Source organism: Tachysurus fulvidraco, chromosome 13, assembly GCF_022655615.1.
Source record: "Tachysurus fulvidraco isolate hzauxx_2018 chromosome 13, HZAU_PFXX_2.0, whole genome shotgun sequence".
Taxonomy (NCBI): Eukaryota; Metazoa; Chordata; class Actinopteri; order Siluriformes; family Bagridae; genus Tachysurus; species Tachysurus fulvidraco.
The window spans coordinates 16,476,299-16,504,013 of record NC_062530.1 but is presented as its reverse complement, the minus strand read 5'-3'; the positions used below and the strand labels follow the sequence as shown (position 1 = coordinate 16,504,013).

The 27,715-nt window shown below is 39.7% G+C and overlaps 1 protein-coding gene across 4 annotated transcripts in view; it reads right to left on the bottom strand.

Moving 5' to 3' along the window:
- megf11 (multiple EGF-like-domains 11) overlaps positions 1-27,715 on the bottom strand; it is a 98,911-nt gene that overhangs the window by 10,433 nt on the left and 60,763 nt on the right. For 3 of the 4 annotated variants that reach the window (XM_047822283.1, XM_027161553.2, XM_047822282.1), the window contains exons 7-23: positions 24,507-24,753; positions 24,154-24,274; positions 23,493-23,629; positions 22,212-22,424; positions 20,855-21,029; positions 17,399-17,519; positions 15,240-15,403; positions 14,865-14,967; positions 9,690-9,836; positions 8,647-8,781; positions 3,729-3,857; positions 3,255-3,383; positions 2,290-2,418; positions 2,004-2,132; positions 1,308-1,541; positions 208-323; positions 36-90 (exon numbers count right to left, since the gene is read on the bottom strand). In XM_047822283.1, coding sequence (XP_047678239.1) covers positions 36-90; positions 208-323; positions 1,308-1,541; positions 2,004-2,132; positions 2,290-2,418; positions 3,255-3,383; positions 3,729-3,857; positions 8,647-8,781; positions 9,690-9,836; positions 14,865-14,967; positions 15,240-15,403; positions 17,399-17,519; positions 20,855-21,029; positions 22,212-22,424; positions 23,493-23,629; positions 24,154-24,274; positions 24,507-24,753 — 2,484 coding nt within the window. Of the gene's footprint in view, positions 1-35; positions 91-207; positions 324-1,307; positions 1,542-2,003; positions 2,133-2,289; positions 2,419-3,254; positions 3,384-3,728; positions 3,858-6,486; positions 8,349-8,646; positions 8,782-9,689; positions 9,837-14,864; positions 14,968-15,239; positions 15,404-17,398; positions 17,520-20,854; positions 21,030-22,211; positions 22,425-23,492; positions 23,630-24,153; positions 24,275-24,506; positions 24,754-27,715 lie in introns of those variants that run through there. The other variant, XM_027161552.2, reaches the window with a different exon arrangement.

Genomic DNA, 27,715 nt, shown 5'->3' with positions numbered 1-27,715 from the left:
AGATAAAAAGAAAGATAAAAACCACAGACACTGACCAAGGTCATTTAGATTGCAGTACGCTCTCCATTCTGTGTTGCTCCTATCCCCTTTCTGTATGAAATAAAACAGGTTAAGGTTAAAAACATGTTAATTACGTTCAAAGCTTGTTTTTGTAGTTATGTGAAAAGGTCATGTGTGGGTAATTGGATTGTGTGTGTAGGTGCTTGCCTTCAGAGTTAGAGTGCCATCCAGATTGTTAGTGTTGGAGGAGGTTATGTTGCACTGGGCCACAGTGTGGTAGCTTGGGTTGGAGAAACACTGACCACTGCTGCTCTGAGATGTGTCTAATAGAAAGAGAACACATTAAAATGTTGGATTAGAATACATCATCGTCACAAGGTCTGGACAGGCATGCAGTAATCAAATCTGTACTTTTATTTCCTTTAAAAACCAAGTGAGCGCAATGCAGCAAATTAATCACTTCACAAAGGCAAATGATTCGATTTTAATGATAGACCTTTCATCAGGATTTTAGGGTTGTATTCAATATCAGAGTGGGAACCACCTGGCCAAAATAAATTCATCTTACATGTGTTTTCTTATTATGTGCCTTTGTGAGTGTATATTCATGTGCTTTCTATGAAATACAGTATAAGCACATTTCTTCAGCTTACCTCCAGCATCACTTGGCAGATTCATTTTTTTTCTAGCTATAAGCAGGTATGGTTATTTTAATTAGTTACCTATTAAGTTGAAGAATGTTAACGTAAATAGTGTACATCCAAAATCCTGGTTGTAAGAAATGGACTTTTATGTTTTAGCTCGATAAGGTTTTGTATATGACCCGAGATTGTGTCTTAATGGATGGATAAATAGACAGATGTTAGACCAATGAATTAAAAATATACTGCTGCCAATTTTATACAACACCTTCTGTTATGCTACTCTGATGTGCTCGCTCAGATGTGCCGAGATACATTTATTTCTAACCAAGAAAATAGCAACTGGATGAAGTGATGAATGAATTGGCTTAAATCCACCCAAATTAGCAATACACAGGTGTTACTACTATACACATATACTCACACTACAACCCCAAATGCCCGGCCATCTTTAGTCCGCACAGTAACTGCTTATTATTTTACTTTGAAAATGCAACTCTTGCAAAATACAAAATCCAATCTCACACCAAACACAGAGCATTAGATGTGCTGCACAATACAAGAGACCCAGCACACTGACAGAGAAAGATCTTGCTATAACCTCAGCATTGGGGACAAAGTAAATGTCTTGACGATTTTAATGCTTTATTGACACAACTTCCTCACCAGAGAGTGAGTAGTCAGTGTTGGTGATGTGCAGGGCTGGTGTGTAGGACACACTCGGCATGTCCTGACCCTTCTCCCTCTGCCTCTGTCTGTACCACACAAACAGGCTAAGCATGGCCATGATGATGAGGAGTAGGAAGATGATGCCCATGACGGCACCAGCTGACTGGCGCTCAGAGCTCAGGGCTGGACTGATCTTAGTGTAGGGGTTTAGCTCCTCCATCATCAGGGCCACTAACACACACAAACACAACCTTTTAATAGATCACTGTATTCAAAACAGAAAAAAACAACAATGAGAGAAACAGAGGGTGAGAAGATTCTGAAAAACATTTATTTATTTATTTTTACAAATTTACACAAGATATCAAAATACATGTACTTGAACATGAGTGGGACAAAAATTTGCCAATTGGTTTAAATAAGTATTAAAGTCAAATCCACTGCTTGATACTGTGAATAACAGAGGGTTTCGTCAGGGTTATACAGTAGATTCGTTGACGATAACTGTGACCACATTTATTGATAGATTTATTTCATACTGTTGAATTGCTCAGTCCAAATATTTAAAACCATTTAGACTATTATCCAAAACTAATGAATGTGGCAAAATTATGTGTGTACATGAGACATAAAGCATGAATAATAACCCAAAGGCACCACATGTGTGTATGTATGAGGAAACAGTGTTATTACCCTGATCACAGCGAATTCCCTTGTATCCAGGACTGCAATAACAGGTTCCAGTCACATAGTCACAGGTGGCATTGTTCATGCACTCACACAGCTGCTGACAGCCGTAGCCAAAAGTCCCAGGAGGGCATTCTGCAGACAGAGTAACACATAGAGCTAATATGCGCTGTTTGAACACTACAGTTATTCTCACCTACCACTCACCTATTCTCACTCAGCACCACAGCTGAATTATGCAACCCTGTTACTTTCCTAACAAACAGACTGACAAATACAGAATAGCACTCACTTTGCTCGCAGCTGCTACCAATGAAGCCTGTGCGACAGGTACACTGGCCTGTGATGTGCTCACAATCTGCACCATTCTGACAGCGACACACCTCAACACAGTCACGCCCGTAGAAACCTGATGGGCAGCCTGAAATAGTAAAAGAGCAAATATTTTAAGTGGTCAGTGTGAACCCCCAGAACAGGATAGAGAAGCTTCAGCAAATGATAAAGGTGAGCACTCAGTTAGTGACCCTTTTCTCTAAGGAGACGAGAAGACTGAAACCATGTCAGCAAAAATGTTTCCCAAAGAACAACAGATCCACCAGTTTTTCTTTAAATTTGGCACTTGTCTGTACACACAAAGTCCACACAGCAAGGACACTAAGGTAATGAGCCCATTGGAGAAAAACATTGCAGCAAAAGACAAACAGATTTCATCATCCTAGTAAAATGAAGTAGAATCAAGAACACACCACTGCTCATATGAAAAATGAATGAGGACCAACTGGGAACAAACAAAAATTACTCAATAGTATATCAGTGATTAATTGAGTGCACAAAGTGACAGACAATGCTGTGGTTAGGAAATTTGTTTGCATCATGTGGATATCTGTATAACACCATCTATTGTGACATGAGAAAGGTAAGATCCTTAATAAGATCTGTGTTCATATGAAATATCCATTTATATCTCAAGATTAGTTTTGTCATTATTGGATATTTGCAAGACAATATACATTGGTTTCTTTTGTCTTTTTAATAACTTCTGTGCTTTTACTGCAAAGCCAGCAGGTGCCACTGTTTGACTATGTGTGTGTGTGTGTGTGTGTGTGTGTGTGTGTGTGTGTGTGTGTGTGTGTGTGTGTGTGTGTGTGTGTGTGTGTGTGTGTGTGTGTGTGTGAGTGTGTGTGTGTGTGTGTGAGTGTGTGTGTGTGTGAGAGAGAGAGAGAGAGAGAGAGAGAGAGAGAGAGAGAGAAGGCTCACGCTGTGTGCAGTAAAGGCCCGTCCAGCCAGGGCTGCACCTGCACTCTCCATCATAGGCACTACACTGGGCTCCGTTGTGACAGTTGCATGAGTTGAGGCAGTCAGGACCCCACTGCCCTATAGGACATGCTGCAGATACCAAACATAGAGTTTATAAAACATATTTACTCTCTTTAAATAGTGAAAGAGAGCTGTGGCATCCTTCATTCAGATAGCATAACATGTAGGTTACTTAAACACACAAATTCCCATTTGCACAATTCTCATTCTCATAAAATGTCAACATACAGTATGCCACACATAGTAAATAAACATGTACAAAGTGTGGGGCAGGTGCATAAAAGTTTGTTTAACTATAATCACATGAGAATGAAGAAGAAAGGAAGTTAGACAGACAGAGGTGGAAGAAGGGGGGGGGGCAGAGAGCTGACAGAATGACAGAGAGGAAATTCGGAGGGGTTAATTGATTCATACCCTGTGAGCAGTCGTCTCCAATCCAGCCGGGGAGGCACTGGCAGGAGCCGTCAATAGGGTTGCACGTGCCGTTGTTCAAGCAGAGACACACTTCAGCACAAGCTTTCCCATACCTGCCACTGGGACACACTGCCAAAGACACAACTCACTCAGCACACGGAACTGCTCTGAAGGTGTCTTAACATAGAAAATCCATAAAGCAGTGAATATATAAAGCCCCTTTGCTGACTATCTTAACAGGGAAAAACAAAGTGTATTTAACATAAGAGAGGTTTTGAAAAATGGTATTAAATTAAAGATGTATTTTTAAGATCAAAATACTTATTAATATTTATTCATATGGATTATTTTACATATTATTATTATTATTATTATAATACACGCATTACTATACACATATTATTATTATGAATATTATTGTACATATTTTACATATTAACATTTTAAACATCCCGATAATTATAGAGGTGGCCATCGAAGATCATATATGTAAAGTCAGAACATATTTATGTTACATATTTCTTACACATATAAACATATACTGCATTATATGCCTATTACAGTTTACTTTTCCTGCATAAATGTAGTCTACATAGATCCAAAGTGTACAACCCAGTACTTGGCAGGCTACCAAAAGACAAAAGACACTTTGTGAACTATGAAGCAATATTTGTAAGTAAACCTCACAGGGTGGAGTGGCAGAGCCTTAAATTATCAGCACAACTACACTTAACTCTTCATGTGCTACACCAATTCAGGTGAGATTTCTTTTCTTTTTGAGAGAGCCAGGACATTAGATGTTAGAGAATGAAGGAATGAGTGATATGGATTCACAATCTGCTTGAGCAGACCAGGCACATCTATCAGGCTCCCCATTTATCCATCTGTGCCTATTCACCATGCACAAGAACAAAGACGACTGATGTGCCGTGGAATTAAAATTAGAGCTTATGTACATTTTTAATAAAAGGAATATTTCAGCTTCCTTCTGACATTCGACTCATTTAGAGATTTCATTTCAGATTAAAGTTCCATCGGGTCTTTACTGCCCCTCACTCGATTCTTTTGAGGGAGAAGGACAGGGGAGTTTAATCAGGTACATACAGCACAATCTTTGCCCCTTTACTAAAGACAAGGAGAGGAAGCAGTAGCTGGTAAACAGGCGTCTGTGCTGTGTAGGAAATATGGGATGGCACCGAGGAATCAGATAAGGTGTCTCCTTTAAAGAAAAGTTAAAATTAAATCTTTGTGACAGTGGCTTATTTTAATAATCATATCTCTACGGACCTCCTTCCTTAAGAAAAAGCCTCTTTCAACTCCCTCAAAGCAGACTCTTATTAGCTAGAGGGATTCACTCCTCCTTGTTTCAGGGGTATAGTCTCTTCTTTTCAGCATCATCCTCCTGCCTGTCAGAGCTTTATTAGAGCTCTCATGGACATATTACTGTAGCGCTGGATAGCTGAGGACACCAAAACTGACTGAAATACAGTTCTCCTGTGCCCTACTCCTCTTCTGGTAATTATGATCTAGACAAATTAACCCAGTTTTTTTCTAGGCTTCTTTCCCAGAGTCTATCCTTTTTCTGCTTTAACATATTAAACATTTATTCATGAGACAGCTCTGCAAGCCATGAAAGTGAATTCTATATATGCTCATTGCTTTTCCTTTATTCATGAAAAGACTGGTTAATTATTATGTGGAGTTGTATATTTCATTTAAAAGCCTCTGGTGGATGCTATGGAAGGGGAAGCGGATATTAAGGTTTGTTAGTTTGAGTTGGAAATATGCTTTACTGACCTGAAATACAACTTAGGTCCAATATGTATTTCTATAGTAGTCATACCACACACTCAGTATTTACTCTCTTTAAATAGTGAAAGAGAGCTGTGGCATCCTTCATTCAGATGACTGCCAAAGAATAGAAGCCACAGTGTGGGGCAGAGCACCGGTTTATCTCTGTTTCTAAAATATGAATACAAAAGTTCATATATCCTATCATATAATTCTTTACTATTGCATACCTGTCAACTCTAAAAGTTTGCACATGAGACCAAGGTTCCTTTTCCAAGATGGCGGCGTGGCAGTAGCACACAGCGACCACTCCGGATTCGATACGAAATGTCGATTGCTGTTTTGCGCAATACAATACACTGCCTTATGTAACTGCTGCTTTAATACTAATGTGTTCATTTCAGTATATCTGCACACCCAATATTGTTTGAACATACAGTATTTACACCGGTCGGTGCTGTTTCTGTTTATTGTTTTTTGTGTATTGTCTTTTGTGTCTTTTGTCCTGCACTGTTTGCACCAGGTTGCACAGATGCACTTCATGTGACTAAGACTTACTTACTAAGTCATTAGCTCTGTCTTTGTTTTATGTAGCACCATGGTTCTGGAGAAATGTTGTCTCATTTCACTGTGTACTGTAACAGCTACAGTATATATGGTTGAAATGACATTAAAAGCTTCTTGACTCCTGACTTGGATGTTTGCCGTCATTAGAAATATGCAAATCTTATGTGTTTTTTTTAACAATCAAAGCAACACTGGCATCACACACACACACACACACACACACACACACACACACACACACACACACACACACACACACACAATCCTCCATGTTGGTTCATAAATGGTTACATTATGAATGAAAAATAAATGAACGTGATGTGAAGAAGACAAAATTTATTTTTAAATAAAAGCACTTTATAATAATAACTTTTTATTCATTAAAGAATGATGCATTTTTGTCAGTTTACAGTTAATGTTGTGTAATGCCTATGAAACAAGCTTCGGTTTCACTTATAGTACATTATAAGAGTTATAAATAGTCACTCACCTTACCCACGGCATACTGAAATATTATTTACTCCAAGAGAGTGAAAAAGAGAGTTCTCTCTTTCACTCTCTGTGGGTAAATAAAAAACACAGCACCCCATGTTACATAGAAACTGTAAAGCACAAACTCTTCTTGTACTGAAGGTTATCCCATCTTAAATAAATGAACTCATGGCAGAGAACTGCACTTCAAATCTGTTTATTTGATGCATTTGCCCTAAAATTACCTGTTTATATTATGATAGAAACAATAATGTATTTTGTGGATTTATAAAAAAACATTACTTTATGTTGCAACTTGCACTATTGTGATTTACTGTGAAATCTAGAGGTTAACAGCTCGCAAATGTCATTGATGGTAATGTAAAAGCATCATCAGATTGACATTTGATAGACATGATTAATTAATACATTTGGATTGAAAGGAGACCATGTAATAAATCCACACTTTATACAGGACCAGCTCTCTACAACCTGTAGCACAGTATTAATGAGCTCTACTTTTCTGTCCTTGAACATGGTTTTCAAAGCTGAATAAAAAAAAAGAAAAATCCCAATCATTAGCCTGAAACCTATAATCTCTATGAAATTTGTCACGTCGCTGACTCTTTGACAAAACAGGTTGAAAAATACAAACCAAAAGTAAGCTCTAAGGTGATTATATAGTTTGGCTCACCAGTGGTCCAATCGACTAAAAAAATCCATGATAGTTTAATGAAATATAATTTACAAAGACTTTCCTTACACACTGTAAAACATGAACTTCGAATGTTAAAAGGGGAATGATTTATTAATCAGAATTTTTTTTCATTCCCAGGTAGCTGACATAAAAATAAAAGCTAAAGATTTTATTTCCCCTCCCTCTTAACACATGGCACATAATGTCTTAATAATGGCACACAATGCATAAGTGGTGTCATTTCATTTGATTTATATTCCCTAAGTGTGTGATGCAGAATAATTGACAGAGCTTTCATGGTGAAAAATCGCCCTAGATTTCAGTGTTGTATGTATGGAAAGCACAGCCATGCCAAACGAACTATGTGTGGCTATGAATATATTTAGTATAAGCTCTAGGTTAGAATTCTGATTATTACATGTTTCAGTTTTATTCTGGCAGTCAGGTAATTTCTTAGGTCCGATGTTTGGCCAGACAACCTTATTTCAGACCTGGTATCACACCATTTGATGAACTGGTGCCTCAGCTGATAACAAGATTGAAAAGTGGCCCTACTTAATAACTTGACAACACTGGCTGACTAATCATTTGGAAATACATTTTTGTCACCATGTATTAGCAAGGCTTAAATGCACAGACAGTCTCAGCGGCAGAGACCAAGAGAGCTTAAAATAGGAACCCAAGCTACCAAGTAAAAACTACAGACCAAAAGAAATTAACAAAATGTATTAGTGCTCTAACAGAGATAGTTTCAGTTGTGATACTCATCTAATTGTCATACCCAAGTGTTCAATTATGTGTCCTCAAACACAGCAAAAAGAAGCTACTGAATGCTTGGCTCTTTATTGTCTTCTTTTCTGTCCCTTGTTCAAGAGCATTGAACAGAATAACCACGGCATTGATCTGATGCTTCACTGTTTGTCTCAGTCAGAAAGAATGGCCTCAGCAATATTCAGATTTCCTCTGAAGGTTATTTGTCAGTGTCAGTGATAATGCCAATTATATGCAGTGCGATGGATAAGCGGAGTTGACTGTCGCTGTGCCATAAATGAGTACCGTACTCCGCTCCCCACTGAGTGCCATAGTGTACCAGTCTGGGGATCACATAGTGCAATATGATCATTAATTTTATCACCTTAATGTTGTTATAATTTTTTACATAATCTGCCCCACTGCAGCTGATATGAGCTTTAACACAATGTCGCTTCATTAAAGTTATGTATCAAAAGCTGTCATCATCCTTTGTAGTAAACTGGATGTGTATGAACAGTCATTGCATCAGCTAGATCAGAGGCAGATTAAACACAAGATACATGCAAGATACATTACTCTAGAGACAGATAGGGAGTGAGGAAGTGGTAAAATGAGACGAAGGGAAGAAGAGTTACTTGCCTTCATTGCACAGTGGGCCAAAAAATCCAGAGAGGCATTCACACTGGCCTGTAACATGATGGCATGGGCCGGTGCTGTGCACACACTGCGGGCATGTCTGACTGCAGCGATGCCCATAGAACCCAGGAGAACAGACTGTCATGGAAATGAAAGAGAGAAGATCAGGTAGAAGAAGAGAAAAAAAAAATAAAAGAGAAGTAGATTAAAGCTCATAGAAATATTTATTACATTAAGAGACATAGCATTGAGAACACTTTTGAGCCATACAGGAGCTTGTCAAAGCACATAAAATAGTTCCAATAAACTAAGTTTAAGAATGCTAAATATGCAGTATTTTTATATGAAGACAACTCTACAATAGATAGAAACAGACTGAAGAGGTTGGTGTGACTTTGTTGTTCTTTCTCCAGTCTCCAGCTCCTGCATATTAATCAAGTTTTCCCCAAAGTGGTACTCCTTGTGCATTTTTCTTCATTACAAAATGTCTTTAATTGTGAGTTTCTTTAATTTCTGTAGTGCTAAGCAGAGAGAGAAAGCAGCATAGGCTTGGTGACCTCACCTTCTATGTGTGGCGGACCCCTTGTAATTAAGATACTGTAGAAAAGTCAATACAGTGGAGAAGATTTATCACATCCCTTTTCCTCAATTCTCTAATGCCTATACTATACACACAAACAAACTTCCTCTTCTGTGCCCAAGCACAGAAATACATTTTGTTCACTGGAACATGATCAGCAATCAGCAGCCTTATCATTTGAGCACACTGGAGGGGAGGGAAGAAGAGGATGTGTGAGAGGTTACTTTGATGAAGGCCATCCATTGCCCCAGGAAGCAGGGCCTGGAGTGTGAATGCAGTGATTATGAGCTGGCCCATGATGAAGTGCTGGCTGGCCTGCACTTTTAACTCAGGGTTAAGTGCTGCTCTTCTCAGACTCTCACTGGGACACCCACTTAACTCCACATGGGACAGAATCCACATTTATTAACATGACCCACTGTTATTTGAGCAATTGAGGGAGAGAGATATTAAAGGGAATGCTTACATCTTTTGCAGGATGTGCCGCGGTAGCCTGGAGCGCACACACAGGTTCCATCCTCAGGGGAGCATGAGCCTCCATTCTGACACGAGCAGGTCATGGAGCAGTTTGACCCCCAGAAGCCCTGAGGGCAGACATTGTCACAGTGGATACCTGTTTTAAAAAGAAACACATACATAAATACAGATTATTACAAAAAATGTTATGTCAAAATTAGCAAAGTAACAGGATAGTGACAGGAAATGATAACAAAAGCCAAATCAAATATAAGACAAGAGGAGTTTGGAGTAGAGGAAACTTAAGCAGCATTTTTGGGAAGCAGTGAAAGAGCAGTGCTGTGGCAGGCAATGCTAAATAAAAGATTTTCCAAAATAAGTAACACGTGACACAAACAGTGTACAGCACCGTGTGAGCACTCCACATAAGTGTGCTTCTGTATGCAAGTCTGAGAGTGAGGCTAAGCTGACACCCAGGAGGCCATGTGTATTGCGCTGAGCAGAGTGGTAGCACACTCTGAAGACATCAAGTCCCAGTTTTGAAAGCACTGGGTGTGCGGGTTCAGGCGTTTCTTGGCCATGGCACTGTGCTCTACTCCATATGTATTTTTGATCAGACCAGGCCTTCTTGCCAGTGCAGCATGTTCATTAACAGGGCCGAGTCCCCCGAGCGGCCTGGCCTCCTCTCCTATTCTCTTTTAGCTGTGCTAGGGTTTGTGTGAAAAGCAGTAGGGAAGATGTCCACTAATAAAACACGCATGCATACACACACACACACACACACACACACACACACACACACACACACACACACACACACACACACACACACACACACACACACACACACACACACAAGATTGCCTGCCTGTCAAAATGGAAGTGTTGAAATGTTATGTGCAATACTAGCACTTTAACTCAAACAAACAGAGAGGATAATGTGTACTCTTTGCACTTTGAAATATATACATAGTTACAGTATAAAACCATGCATACAATAATAACCACATATGCATACAATAAACACCAATAATCAGCAATAAACACCAGACATCAAGAATAATAACCAATTAGAAATCAGCTAATCTTAAATATGAAGAAGAGGCAAGAAAAAAGCACTATGACTATATATAGTGACGATTAATTGCATCATACACAAAGATTGAGGTGGTAGAGTTCAGCGAAGACACACATACACATTTCAAGCACACTTTCATGCAGCTGCTTTTCCTCATGAGCCCTCATTTGAAATTTCCTTTGACAGAGTCTTCTCTGTGTGAATGACATCGCCATTAAAGCAGCATTAGTGAATCAGCTTTGAATTAGCTTTGTGTTCAAGCCCAGCCTCCATACCTGTACAGATTCCATGGGTGTGGGTATGGGGGTGTGTGGGGGGGTTCAGAAAGATGATGGTGATGTTGGATAATGATAACTTGGAACCCACAGGGGCAAGCGATTATGACAAACCCAGCCTAGAAACTTCAAAGAGGGGGCAAGCCCAATTGTGCTCCAGTGTGCAAGGGCAGAAACACAGCACTTTACAGTCAGCAATGGGTAAGAATAGAAAAGTGCACAAAAGCGCTAATGGTGACAAACAAAAGGCATGCAGAGACCAGTAAAGAATGAAAAGCAAGAAATAAAGGGAAAAAAAGGAGTATAAACTGATATGACATGGATGAAAATGAGAAAATGACAATAATTCAATTCAAGTTTTCAATTCACATACAATTAACATGCATGTGAAATACATAAAGCATTCGATTGTTATTCTTGTATTCTACATGTTATGTAAGAACATCCAGCAGGCCAGCAGGACTGAATGAATAAGAAGTAATTGGAGAAAAAAAATGGGTAAATATATAAATGGTAGGGATTTATAAGGTGAAATTCCTTTCAGACCGATATTAAAACCGATGAAAACCACAGAAAGACTATATTATTGTTGTCAGTCTTCACTGTAAAGACCCTACCAGAGACAATAAAATACCTGTGTTTTTCCAACTTTGGAACAAGACACACTTGATTGGCTGTAATTTAATCTAGAAATAAAAGACTGTAGAGACTGGCTATGTTTGTTCCTTCAAAAAATCTTAACACAGTAATTTGATGATAAAAAGAAATGGTTCATGTTGACAAAGTGGTGCTTGCTAGTTACATTATTTGCTCTGAAAAATTAATCTAATATATGACTACATCAGTCTGCTTTAAGACACTTTCCTTCTCATCTTCCTTGCTGGAGGTAGTCACATGTAGACGTGTTTGTCCAATGAATTGGGGTAAATACACATGCCTAAGCTGAAATATGTAATCCATTCAGAACAATAGAAACTTTACTGATATTTTACTGTATAATATTCTATACTTCAGATGCATTTATTGTTCTATTTCCCACTATGTGAGGTACATCTATTGGTATAAGGACCAATTTCATGATCCCTAGGCAAAAAATAATGTCTGGTAATCCTTCAATATCCTTCCTTTTTTTCCTTCATGCTATAGAATGAATGCAGCATCTCCCAAGCTAACAGGTTATTTTTTGTGTATTTCTGAAATATATTTTGTGATATAACTGTAATATAGTTTGTAATATAACTATGCTTTATGTTAATATGTACTGAAACAGAAAACAAAAACTCTATTTGCTTATATTGTCCTTTTCCATAAACTTTATCATATACTGTATTTTTTTGCCCATTTATGTATCTTACAGCTATATTAGCATTGCATGTGGAGTTATAGAGAGATATTCACACTTTTAGTAACTCAGCAAAATATTATTTGCCTTGCTATAGAAATTGTTGTGCAGTTGCCAAGCTCATCTCTCAAACAAAAAGCAAAAAACACATTTTGCGACTATGTGCAGAATAAATGGAGAGAGAGATGGAGAGAGAGAGAGACAGAGAGAGAGAGAGAGAGAGAGAGTGTGTGTGTGTGTGTGTGTAAGAAAGAGAGAGACAGACAGAGAGAGAGAGAGACAGTGTGTGTGTGTGTGTGTGTGTGTGTGTGTGTGTGTGTGTGTGTGTGTGTGTGTGTGTGTGTGTGTGTGTGTGTGTGTGTGAGAGAGAGAGAGAAAGAGAGAGAGAGAGTCTTGCTTCTGTTTAACACACTCAGCACACGTTTCTGTTGCCATTGCAGTGATTCCCTAATAGACTTAGTATAAAAAACATTAATCTCTCTAACTCAAAAAGTCAAAAGGGATATTTTACAGTAGGACAGCCAGTGTGTTAGGGTAAAAATGCTTTCAGTAGCCCAAGAAAGACATTTCAGCTGCTGTGATATAAAAGATATATGTACACAGTGTAATACTGTACTGTACATACTGAACTATTCAACAGGGAGCTTTTCAGAGCTTGCTGTGTTACAGTTATTCTTCTTTTTCTGGAGCTCTCCACACATCGCTCTCTCTTGCTTGCCGACTACCTTCTTTTGCTCTGTCTTACTCAATATTACATGTGCACACAGTTACTTTTGGAGTAAGCATTTAATCTCTTTCTTCCAAGTTCTCTCCTTTGATAAGCATATTCTCTAAGGTATGTCTCCACTTTTGATCATTACTCCATTGCTCCTTCTATCCTTCCAATTCTACACTTGCGTTTACACCTCTGCTAAGAAAATCACATCCATCTCATTTCCCTTCTCCATCTTTTTTTTCATGCTGCTCTCACACCAGTGCCTACAATGCATTTATTACCTTTTATATCGTAAATACATTCATACACTGCAATTCCCAATTTCTTGCCACATCCTCTTCTGTCACCATTTGTGCAAAGACCAAATTGAGCCTTCATTCTCTTGTCTCGCATGCTGTATGCTCTTGTAGATCTTTGTGTCCCTGTATTTTCATAAATCACTGTCATGCAGTGCATGTCTCTTCAGATGTTCAATGTGTCTCACAGGCCCATTTGCACCCCGGTGACTCCATTAGGCAGGGCAGATGGCCGAGACCAGGGCAGGATTCAGAGCGTGAGATCTTTGCGCGACCGGCTCCTTCTTGCTTGTAATGAGAGCTGAATCCTTTCCCAGAATAGGTGCCTGGGTGATGCGAGATATAGAGACCCTACATACTCTCTCCTGCCCAACCCTTCTCTCTCCTGCTGAACACAATGGCTGATCCTGTTCCACTCTCTAACTCAGCTAAAATGGACACACAGCCCTAGTTTTATAGCTGGTTCATATGACCATATGGCTTTAAAACTCTCCAGAGAGAGTACCGGGTAATTAGATCGCATGTTTTAAACTCTTACAATAAATGCTTTATTGTTCAAAAATGGCTAAATTGGGCTATCCCAAGAATCTGCTTTATAGATGGAGACATTAACTAAATATCGTATAGCAAAGAAGTGGAAATGTGTCCTAAAACGGACAAAATGCAACCAACCATATAAGTGTTTTTCCCCCAGATTTGGGATGAACGTTACCCAATGTAAATTCAGGTTCATATCTTGTCTCAGATCTGAGCTTAGAAAAGAGGGGTTGTGGCTGTATTCTGGGGGAGAGACTCAGAGGAGTTCATTACCATCATTTTATGGTGGCATGTGGGTCAGATGAAAGTAAGCATGACCTGACACTAGGCCAGCAGCCTTTGCTATCTGGGTGGCTTTGATATAGGAAACAGTGAAAGATCTGGTAATGGAATCCTTTGTAGACATGATGGCTTTATAGCAAAAAATATATCTGAATGAAATATTTAAATGAATTATGAAGCAGAATTATGTGCTGATACAACGCTATTGCAGAATATCAAATTCATTTTAATTCACCTTGTTTAGTGCTTAAAAATCACAAAATGATCAGGACATTTGGCTGGAGGCAGATTTGAGACTTTGAAGTAAATGAAAATGAACACTGATTTCTGCACTTTACCAGCAGAACAGGCTATTATAGTAATGTTCAGCTGAAGCCCAATTCAAATTCACATAATCGTGAGCACAGTAATTTGCTTAATTTTCCATAATTTCTCAAAGGGTTTCACAGATCTCATGGATACAAAAAAGAAGAATGAAAATGATAGTCTCTCATTTATTGCTAATCACAGGCACGTTTGATTCTGGCAATGTTTTCTGTGTCATTACTTATGGTGTAGCTTGTCTCCAATGCCAAGCTTGGGAGCTTAGGAGTCATGTAACAGTCGATCATGATGTCTGCTGGTGTAATGTTAGTGTCACTGTTGCACACTGTTACTCACCAGTCCAACCTGCCAAACAGAGGCAGTAGCCACTGATGGGATCACATCTGTTGGCATGATTACAGTCACAGCTCTCCCGACACTCCAGCCCATAGAAGCCATCCTGACACGCATGCATACAGACGCACACACACAGACACACACAGACACACACAGACACACACAGACACACACACAGACACACACAGACACACACAGACACACACACACACAGACACACACACACACACACACACACACACACACACACACACACACACACACACACACACACACACACACACACACACACACACACACACACACACACTGTAAGAACAAATATGTAGCTAGAGGAAAGTGAAAATAGCATACTTGAAAATTCTGGTTACTCACAGCACAAGGGAGCTGGCAGTACTTGCCCACCCAGCCTGATGCGCAGGAGCAAGAGCCATCGATGGGGTCACAGGCGGCCCTGTTTAAGCACATACAGGTCTGGTTACAGCCGAGACCCCATGTTCCACTGGAGCACAAGATGGAACAATCCACACCCTGCCAGCCTGACAAACAGACAGAGAGACAGAGACCGAGAGAGAGAGAGAGGGGGGGGGGGGAGGAGAGAGAGAGAGAGAGAGAGAGAGAGAGAGAAGGAGTGAGAGAGAGAGAGAGAGAGAGAGAGAGAGAGAGAGAGAGAGAGAGAGAGAGAGAGAAGGAGAGAGAGGGATAGAGAGAGAGGAAAGGCATACCAGGAAGCCCATTAATTGATTTACTAATTTAAACACTTATTATCAACTTTAATGTATCTAACCAGTGATGGTAAGTTTAGAATGCTGGTAATCCACAAGACTCACTACAGACTGCACTATAATGACTCTAACTTTACTCAAATGAGCCCTCTAAAGTCTATAATTAAAATGCAATCAATAGGTGGTGCTCAGGGAGGTAGAAAAGGGAAGTAAGGTCAAATCAGATTGAGGAGTTGGAAGACCTAAGCCTCTTGATGCCTGCACTGCACTGAGGTCAATGAACAGAATACTTGCATGGCTTCAGGCTACACATTAGGCAGTGAGAGAAAGAGTTAGTGAGAGAAAAAGAGAGAAGTAAGGCCACAGAGAACACTAGCTCTTAGCAGACTGGTGAATTATGAATGCGATGTAGATTAAGGTGGTGATTGTAATGAGTTTGCTTCCAGCCTGATGGGACTAGATCTGTAACTCTGGAGCTACTGCTGCTGTATTTTCTAACAAACCCTGTTTGTGCTGTATGTCCTAACAAACCCTGTTTGTGCTGTATGTCCTAACAAACCCTGTTTGTGCAACAACAATGGCTTCTTCATGCACAGTCAGCCAGATGCCACACACAGCTAAGACATTGCCTATTGTTTTTTAATGGAAGAAGGGAAAATATAAGTATTTTAAACAGAACAATTTTATGGTGTACAAAATACAACAGTGGTAAAAAACTAAATGTGGACATGGCTTGGAACAAGACAACAATCCAAAACAAAATGTTTTTCCTCTATCAATCTCCAAAACTGAATTAAAGAAGACAGCGTTATGAGATGTATAAAGCAAAGGTATTGCCAAGCAATATAGCAGAGTTAATATAGATATCTACAAAATTGTAAAATTGTATAAGATGTTGAAATGTTACAAATATTACAACAGAGAGGATCTAAAATCTGTTCACCCACTCACACACACACACACACACACACACACACACACACACACACACACACACACACACACACACACACACACACACACACACATTACAACAAATTTAAAATTCTAGGAAGGAGTACTTGAAGGAAATCCCCAAATCACATGGAGAATGTGCACAAAGGATAGAGGCTAGACTCAAATAGACTGTATGTATTCCACTTAAAATTCCACCTGTGTAATTTGTGCTTTATTTATAGCTTAACGTTTAATATTGGCTCATTATGATACTTAAAGGATAAAGGTCGGAAATGTAATGTAGATTTGTTGCTATAGAGAATAATATCCTTTTTCATTCAGTCATGAGTGTATAAACTTGCGCGCTCTATTGCTGCTCTTTGGGTTCAGTTTAGGCCATGCTGGTGTGGTATAACAGTCTAAACAGACTTCTGTAATTAATTCAGTTCACTTTATAAAACTTCCTCAAGGCTTTGTGGATCTTTTGAGTGAAGAAAGCATTCTTTTGTAATAGTATGCGCTGAAGTTTAAAGGGAAAAAAAGTCCATGTGTTTTGAGTTCTGTCCTCATGCATTCTAAATGCTGCATGATCTACTGGTAAACAGATTACAATGAGTGCGTCAATAAAAGAGTATTTACAAATCTAGAATAAGAATTCATCAATGACTGTCTTAAAGTGATGCAAGAACTGATTAAGTGAGCAATGGTAAATCCATTTTAATGATTCTGATTAAACAACACATTGATTTGTTGTGTGCTGTTCATGCTGCAGTGTTGTTTGGGCTTATGTAAATATCCATAATTTATCTGAATATCAGAGAGACTAAAACTGAGAAGGTGAGTTATAAAGAGAGAGTGTGAGAGAGATTGTACCCTCTTTGCATATGCAGGAGCCATCAATGGGAGAACAGGAGGCTTGATTATGGCAGTGACAGGCAGATGAGCAGTTAGTTCCATAAAATCCAGAAGGACATGTCTGGGAGCAGTCATCTCCCTGAGAAAACACACACACACACACACACACACACACACACACACACACACACACACACACACACACACACACACACACACACAGAGAGAGAGAGAGAGAGAGAGAGAGAGAGACACACACACAGACACACTTTTAGGATTAAGTAGGATTAAAGAAATATCATCAGGTCATCAAATTCCTATAAGTAATCCTTTCGATAGTTGCTAGGGACAGCAATAACAGTTTTAATTTGACAACCTTCCTAATTAGAGGCATGAATTTTATTTTGGCAGCATCAGTCTTTCAGTGAACCTCCACATCATAGTAATAAATGTGCAAATCAACAAAATGTCTGAATGAAAACTCTATGTAAAAGACTGAGTAAGATAAGACTGGTCATCATGTTTCAGAATCAGTAGGGTTTTCTCTCATTTACTCCTGTATGTCAGATTCAACTCATGAAGGCCCTGGTAATTAATGAGTTAACTAATGAGTTGAATCACATGTACAAATGAGGCAGAATGGAAAATCATGGATCTACAGCATATGGGCATAGAGGAAGCTTCAGTGCCTATGATGGAACCCAGATTTAATGAGCAGACCATGTGAGACTGCCCAGCCTCTCAGCCCCTCATCTATCCATTACCATCCAGTGACTGGTGACTGAGCTCTCAAAGCCCTGGCTCTATCTGAGCCGGACCCTGCGCAATCTTTGTGCTTTAGCAGGATCCTATCTCCCTTAGCTGGCTATCTTAAGTACCTGGCTATGTCATCCCTAGTTCTGATTGACAGCTGACATGTTGATTTAGCCTTCCAATTAGCGGTGCAGCAGCAGAGTGCAGGGTGGCTCCTGACTCCCTCGTGCAAGCAATGGGACAGAGCTCATTAGCATCTGGAACTATGTTTGAGAGGGAAGCCTGAATGAAATATTTCACTGAGCTGTGAGAGTAGCAGTCTCCCTCTCTCTCTCACTCTGTTTGACTTTATTGCTCGCCAACATTCTGTCTCTATTTCACTACTATCTCTCTTGTGCACTCATTTCTCATTGCTATGCTTTTCTCCCTGCTCATCGTGCTCATCGTCTCACGCACGCTCCCACTCCATCTGCACCCATTCTCTCTCCACATGCCCACATGAAAAGCTTACATCTGCGAATTAATTTTTTATCAATCTACGTGCTGTTATCTTTGTTCCGCTCAAAAGTGACAACTTCCAGACTGCAAACGTTGGCAGTTCTCTTGAAGGAATTGTGAAGATGTGAAAGTAGTTTGTGAGTGTAGCAGCGCATGCAGCTGTAAAGTTTGTTGGCCTGACTTCCAGTAATTTGCTGGTGAGTGATCTAGTGGTAAAATCATTTCAGCCACTAATGAGACACAGGAATATGAATGCACTAGGTTTAAAGTACCCAATGAAGAGCTTTTTTCGCTTGGAGTCTCCAGAAGCTGTTTTTCTGCACAATTCGTAGATTTAATAATTTGTATACAACAAAAAATAATTATAGTGTGTCATCCTACAGGGAATACAGTACATGCAGATGAACTTGGTGGAGACATTTAAAATGTATATCCAATACATTCCCAATGGTTTAAATACTGGCCTTATCTGTTGTAAAAGAGATGAGAAAGAAACAAATGAACATCCTTTAAACAGTGAATCTAAATTTGTTTATTGGCCCTTAAACAGTATGCTGAAATTGTGTGAAAGACGGAATTGGCTTGAAAAGTATTTGAATGGTGTGAAAGTGAGAATTCAAGCTGTTATCACACCAAGAACAACTTGTGTAAAGTATGGACAAAGGTTTAGTGGCAGTAACATGAATCTGTAGTTGTGAAGAGAAAAAAAGGGGCTTAGAGCCAGAAAAAAGAACCTGAATATGAAGATGTGCTCCTTTCAAGACGAAACCCGAATCAAAGGACAGAGAGACTTTGACACTGCTGGTATTTTAGGGAGATGTGAGGGAGAATACATTTCCATATATTATACTTATTTGAAGTGTTACCATCACCTTAAATTCTATGCATCCATACACGTATACCAGTTGTACAGCAGAAAACAGCTTCTCTCCTATGTTGTGACATAACAGCTCTAGGGGCATTATACAGTAGGTGCGTTTTTTTTTGACAGACATCCCATAAGCCTGAATGGAAGATTTAACTGTGAAACGGAGCACAGTATCCCTGTTCCACTGCAATGTACTTAACTCAGTTTCCTGGGAAAAGCTCCTCTAGCTGTGTTTAATAAAACAGGCCTCTCAAAATCAGAACTTGAAGCAGGTGAAGAAAATGAAGATACAGGAAATGTCTTCTCTATTTGGTGCAATCCGACACAGCAGCTCTGCTACCAGACAGCCCAACAGCTCTAGCCAAGGTAAGAGTTGGCAGGAGCAACTCGCTCTGTGTTTGTCTTAATCAGGCCAGTGCTTCTTTCTTTATCTCCAGCACAGAATGTAGCTTGTCATCTATATTGTGAGACTTACACTCTTTGTAACTGAAAGTACCTCCAGTGGAAGCAGTTCACCAAGTCATTATTTGTGTTATTATCTTCCTTTCTTCTTCTTGTACTATTAAATCACAAGAGAAAGCATTTATTCCTTAACAGGCTTGGCAATAACATACTTATATATAACAATAAAACCAGAGGGCAGGATTTTATTAATATGATTCTTAATCACATCTGACCACTCATTTTTCATCTTTCTATCTTCATCTGTTTTCCCTCATTGCTTAGCAGTTACAGCGAGGAAGGCTAATCCTGAACCGGTGTGATCCATTATTCTGATTTGTATAACATGCTCCATATGCCAGACACTTTTTATTAATGTCAGAGGGAATCTTTGACTCTTCTTTTTCTTCCATTTGGCAAGGGTCTTTATATTAAATCCAGGCCTGCTGTGTTACAGGGCACGTCTATTATAAGGCAGTATTAAGCTTTCAGTACCTGCTGAGCTTAAAGGCTGCAAGAAACTGCAGGTGTGTTAGTGTGCATGTGCATGTACAACTCTGTAAAAAGCTTTTTAAGAGCTAAACTCCACTGCTGAGCTTCACTATTACCTCAAATGAGATGACAAGAAAATAACTTTGAACAACACATTTGGTAAGATGGCATGTGTGTCAAGTGCCAGATCTCCATAACAATACAGCTCTTTTCTCTGTGCTGTTGCTTAGTAGCCCAGGGGACAAATCTCATTGCTCTGAATGCGATAACCCCTCCTCAACCCTCTTACGGTCAGTCACAAGACAAAGAAAAAAATGTCACTTGTAGACTCCTGTAATAGCTGATTTCTGGTCACAGCTCCATTTGTATTACATCGTAGGATTCTTCAGTATCAATAGGTTAGCGATGGATGGTGGACTCACGGTGAAGCCAGGTGCACAGATGCAGGCCCCAGTGACCCCATGACAGTCTGCTCCATTAGCACATTGGCACTTCAGGCTGCAGCCCTCACCGTAGTAACCCAGAGGACACATCTCATTGCAATATAGACCAGTCCACCCTGATGTACAGGAGCATTCCCCTGTCAGAGGATGACAGCTTAAAGAGAAAGGGGTGGGTGGGGGTGGGTGTGGGTACAGAGAGAGAAAGCGAAGGGGAGAAGAAGTATTTGAATAGGTGCACAGAAAAGCAACAATCCCTGCTTCCAATAACAACAGAGTAAGAATAAAAGACAGGCAGGAAATTAAAACTAATAAAGGATGCATGGGGTGTTATAAAGTGTGAGTGGCACACTATCACTGAAAGGTGTTTTGTATTCTTGAAAGCTGAATGAAGTAAATGGATCCAGACACTAAACACTCAGGTCATGCTGTAATGTGAAGAGTGTGAATATGACTGCTGTGATTGCTCAGAAGGAGTTCCATAGTAGCTTATTGTACTGTTGTGCTATACAAAACCACCACTATGTGAATGAATATTAATGTGCATGCTCTTCTTCGAAGGAGACCATGCAGGGTGTATTCCAGCTTTGTTTCCAGTATAGGCTCAGAATTCACAGCAACCTTAACCAGAATAAAGTGATTATTGAAGGTTAATTGAATGTTCCCATTGTTCTTTTGCAATACTTTTCCCTTCTCACCAAGAATCAAACTTTCTATATGGTATTTAAATGTCTTTAATAGCGAGTGTGTGCAGTTGCTAATTGAGTAACAAAAACTGTGAATATTTGTATCATTTTTCCCCATTTGGATTCCATCATTATAGTACTCATGTGGTACCAAAATGCTGTTTTTATGATTTGGCAGTCAAATACAATGAGTGGATTCCAAACGTAATTGAAAACAAATAAAAAGCTTGGCAGATTAGCACTATTATTACGTCTAGGACTATTAATGAGTATCGGCTTCAATATATTGTCAATATATTAGGCTACTAATAGATTAATAAAGAGAGTAATATTTCTCTTTATTTAAATTGTATATTATTCTACTAGTGTAAACTTGGGTAACCCTTTATTTAGACTGTTCACAGATCTTGCCTTTATGCTTCACTGCATTGTAAAACTGCCAACTACTCAAAGCATAATTTTGATAAACTGATTAAAATCAATGTAAGCAGCTGCGTAGTTCTGTATGCAACTCTGATGTCTGCATATTAAATTTGTGGAATCAGTTGCTGTACAAATACATTCATATACAGCAAAAGATTAGGAGGTATATGATGTCAAGTCTAAGTGCTGTCTGTAATCTTTAGAGTGACTATGATCAGTATGGTGCTTACCTCAAAGTATTTGTAGAATTGCAAGGGCAGTATTTGTCACATATAAGCCCGTAGAACTGTGGGGGGCAGAATCTCTCTTGGCAGTGAGGTCCTTTAAAGCCTGTGTCACACAGACAGGCACCGTTGATGTGGTTACACTTAGCCCCATTCTGACAGTCGCAATGGAGGGCACACTGCTGGCCGTATGTCCCGACAGGACACTCCTCCTGGCACCTGACACATTAGACATACTTTACTGAGAGTGGAAGAGCTCAACATGCTCTTAATTTTTAGTGTCCTGCCAGTCTTTTTTTAGGAACACATTTATGGTCAGTCAAATCTAGAGGTGATAAGTCAGAGTTCTGCACTGTTTTGGCACTACTTTTGTTCATCTTCTATGGAGCAGAGCAAGGTGAGGACAGTGTCATTATCTACAGTGAATATAATTAAAACCATGGCTGTTCTCTGTGTGGAATAGCAAAGTGACTTAAGGAGAGAGGACTTTTTCAAGAAGTTAAATATACAATCTTGGCAGAGCATCAATCTCAAGTGTCCAATGAAGCCATTAGGAGACAGATAAATAGCTCAATTAAATTATAAAATGGACTAGTTATGTTTCGCATTTAAATTACAGCAGCAGCAGTTGAACTGGGAGAGATGGGTGTTATTGCAGAGGGGTGTAAGAGGGGAGGGGGTGTCCTAACACAATCTCAGTTCATTCCTGCTGGGTTAATTCACCTGTCACAAAGCAAATGAATGAGAGCAATTTTGCAAAATATTAGAGAAAAAGAAGGACTTGTCCTAGAAGCATTTTATCCTACAGACAATCACCTTAGCAAGCTAATAAACCCTCAGGACAACTCAGGGTAATAAAGAGACACAGCCATTTCAATTGACTCCTAATACAACTCCATTGCCAGTAATTAATGGCTAGAAACAACCAGAGCAGAGCCAAGAGTCTGGTTGATGAACGCAGGAGGATCAGATTAAGATGAACACAATGGTAGAGCAGATAAACATATAATAAGTCACAAACATGTACCATTTTTTTAATTTGTTTTCAAAAGCAAGAAGACAAGGCAATAAATAAACCTTAGCCTTTATGTGAAAAGCAACATAATGGAACTTACAACGTGGCCACAATAAAAGAGTCATGTTGAGTTGTCAGTGAGAGAATAAAGGAATTTAGTTAAAGTGAACATTTGCACACTCAATAACACGATAAATAGAAAAAAATAAGGTGGTCATGAGATTTATTTATTGATGGAGTGGTTATTTCATGTTTTAAATCATCTGGTGTACCTGCGGCCAGTGTAACCTGCCATACATTGGCACTGTCCAGTGATGTGGTCACACAGTCCCCCATTACGGCAGGAGCAGTCCTTGCTGCAGTTGATTCCATATTTGCCTAAGTGGCAGGGCTGGGCACACACAGACCCCTGTGGTGTAAAAAAAACAGAAGCCTGTGAGTATTGGAGAATAAAGAGACCAATTTACACTAATCAATCACTAAAAGCCTCAGAAATATAACAGAAACATTACACATAATGTGTATTAATGTCTTTCTTACATTTTATTTTTTATAATAATAACACGCATCATTGTTCAAAGGCTCTTTGCATTTATTTTACTCTTAAATTTCTGCATACTTGTATGCAGGATCCCTGCCACTCAGTCTCTACCCCACTACTCCCCTGTCTGAAAAACTCTATATTCATTTAACCCCTAGTTTAGCCCCCAATTACCCTTTCTCCATGACTCTTTCAGTTTCATTCCATCTCATGTCATCCATTCCTCCATCAGTCATCCTTCGTTCCCCTCTCCTTCATTCTCTCTCAACCTTTCCCCTCATCATTTGTCCCCTGATCCCCGTTCCCTCTCCTTTCTCTGTCATTCTTTCATTCATCTCCCTTGTCACTATCCTATTTCTAGTCTTTCACCGGCTGTATGCAGTGCGCCTTACAGTCCAGCCAGCTGGACACGAGCACTCTCCAGTGATGTGGTGGCAGGTTCCACCATTCTGGCAGGGGCAGCGTTGCTCACACTGGGTCCCGTGACTGCCGGAGGGACAGCGCACACCACATCTGCCATAATATAAAAACAGAAGCACACTCAGACTTCCTCACTGCCATCACATTGGGTTGCACCAAAATATAAAAATCCAAGAGCCAATTTGGGAAAAAAATGTAAAGTAATTAAAAAGAATCTAAACTTACACAATGCATCAGAAAGTGTTAGCACTGGCAATGGTGATATGCAACACTACTGGAGACCATATTTATGCATTTGGTATTGTATGTGTGATAAGCTACTTACACAGCACCCATATATCCAGGGGCACAGATGCACTCGCCTGTCTCATGGTGACAGGTGGCACCGTTAAGACATTGGCACTGCAGCTGGCAACCCTTGCCATAGTAGCCAGGCTCACAGGGGTCCTCACATCTCCAGCCCTGGTAGCCATCGGTGCAGACACAGGCCCCAGTGATGGGGTTACACAGGGCTCCGTTCTGACACTGGCAGCGATTACTGCAATGAGGTCCCCAGTAGCCACTCTCACAGCCTGGGGCAAAAAAACATACACAGAGGACACAAACACTAACACAGATTAACATAAGAGACAGTGAATTTTATGGGTCTATTAGAAACAACCGGGAGCCTATATACACAAGTTTTCATTCTGTTTTACTGTAATAATTTAGGCAAGAAGCATAAAGTTATTAAATGCGCAGTGAAACAAATAATCTACTACACAGGCAAAAATAATCAGTGAGTTTCACATTCCAATCCTTGAAGGGCAATGCTCATTACTACTCCCATGTGAGAAATGTTCCAAATCCAATTAAATTCAATTCGATTTTATTTGTAGAGCACTGTACAATAATTACCACTGCCAAAAAGCAGCCATACAAAACCCTGGGTCTAGATAAAACTCTTTAAGATAGAATTTTATTATACAGACTGTGAGAGGGACGAGACTTAACTGGAAACCCATCATCTTTGAAAGAAGGATTTTTTTGATTACTCTTAACAATAGACTAATAAAGTTCAGATCTTAGATTATGTGGCTTTTAATTGTAGGTATTGTAATCACTGCACTGAAAATATTGTAAATCTTGAACATAAATAAATGGAAATGGAAAATATATACAGTATAGCAACATAAAGAAGTACCACTAGGGGTTCAGGGAAAACAAATATTTGTGGGAGTGCAGTGGGTAAAGTCCAAGAGTATCACACACTGAAAAGGAACAAAGAAATGTCAGCAGGAAGTATCTACAGCACCAGGCCAGAATCTGTGGCCAGTGGCATGTATAAACAAGCCAGCACATGTCAATCACCATCTAGGCCAGAAGTGTCCAATCTTATGTGGAAACGCCCAGTGTGGGTGCAGGTTTTCATTCCAACCAAGCATTAGCCACACCAGAGTCTACTGAAAGCCAAGATCAATTGATTAAACAGGTAGAATCAGGTTTGGCTTCTGTTGATTGGTATAAAAACCTGCACCCACTCCGACCCTCGGCAGATAAGATTGGACAACCCTAATCTAGGACGATCATTGCCAACTCTTTCGTTTTTGCTAAACACTGAACACATTTGAGGTCAGATGTTGGTTTTCAGTCATGTAGAATTCAGCTTCTTTTAGTTGTTGTTTGTTATGGGGTTTTCTTCTGTCAGTCCCCTCTTCGGGAAATGAAATGCTGAGCTATGTTTCTCCACCTTGGTCTATCATCACTGCATGCTCAATTCTGAATTTCTTTGTGAATTCAAATCTGACCTTCTGATAGCAAGTTAAGTTAAATATTGTTTAACACACCCAGATGTACACATTACGATACTGTAGGTTAAATAATATTTCTAGTGCTCTCTCTCTCTCTCTCTCTCTCTCTCTCTCTCTCTCTCTCTCTCTCTCTCTCTCTCTCTCTCGATCCAGTATATAAAGTCCTCATTATAAGCACATATAATTTCTCTATTAGCAAGTTGCTACAGTGCTACAGTACTAACATTGAATGAAGTCAATTAAATAAATGAAAATAATAAAATCATTAAGGTGGTGCTACACCATTTTTGCCTTTTCTCCAGATATTGCCCTGTCACAACATAAACTGGCAGTGATTCAGAAAACCTTATGTCTCCGATTCACCACCAACAGACACTGCAATAAAAAACCCAGCATGAAGCCTGAGCTGCAGGAAGTGAGTATTTATATATTGATTTTGGCTTCATTGCTGATAAATGCTAACAGATCTGGGGAATGGTCTACCTGTGTTCATTTGGCTGAGTTGAGAGGGATCTGTTAGAAAAGGATGAGGTCTTAATGAAAACTGTTGGCTTGATAGGAAGCTGTGCCTGTTCTCTTTGACAGGCAAACTCGAAGCACATGATCAGCAGTGAAAGGAAAAGCCATCAACAAAGAGGGGGTCAACAAGTAGAGTGGTTTCTTAGACTTGTCTGGAGTATGCTGGATTAAGTGGCACAGAGGAGGTGGCTGAGCGAGCTATTTATTTGAGTAAATCTTGTATAGAGTCTGAGCTCACATGCCACACAAATGACCAAGCCCCTATGGAAGCGGAGAGTCGGTGGGTGGTCAGGTGAGATGAATGAGCAGTTCATCGCTTGCTCTGCTTACAGTCAATCATCTGTCCACCCCCCACCATTCAGCTCTCCCACGCTGATGAGACAGAACAGACAAACACAGCACATCACCAGCTGTCTGACCCCAGACCTCGTCAAACCTTCATCAGACCTAAAGTGAGAGCCTCGTTTCTCTAACTTCAGCCAGAAATCCACATGCGTGGCTCGTTTGTAATGGCACTAAATTACTGAGGAAAAGAACAGACAACGAAAGTGGGAAATTCAAGTAGAACTTAGAAGAAATGTTTTCCCCTTTGGGCCCCCAGAAGCTTCACAACATGTCACTATTGGAAGATGTAAAGGCTCCTTTTCTCCAGCAACGTGACTCCTTAGCCCACCTCCAGCTAAAGCACATTAAATTGCCATCCTTCCCTGTATAGAAGCTTTTACAGGCTCTCGAGAACCTGGCTGTCACTGTGGACCTCTGACAGCATTTAGCAGTGATTAAGGAGCAAGAGTTCATTCAGCACCACAGGAAAGGCTGTGAAAACATACACACTCTGATGTGCACCAGTTAGTTTTTTTAGGTTAGGAAACAAAATTTTTCAGAAAAATTAGTAGAGAATTAGGGAGAAATGGATGAGCACACCACGTCTCGTGGGGAGAAACTTGTGTATTAGTGTTTGAATGAGTGTGTCTATGTGTGGGCAGAGAATTCAACTCAAGTAGTGAGACCTGCAACGTAACCCACATTAATGGCACCAGGCTTTGCTTTAACCAGCAAATCAGAGGGTGTGTATTGGGGATGCAACCCATGTACTTTCTCTTAACAGACTTCACTCAGAGAAATAAATCAAGTTTACACTACACTGTACTTTTATAAGAATTGAGATTCATGGGTTTAATTGAGTAACAATGGCTTAGAAAGACATGGAAAATGCAGTAAACAA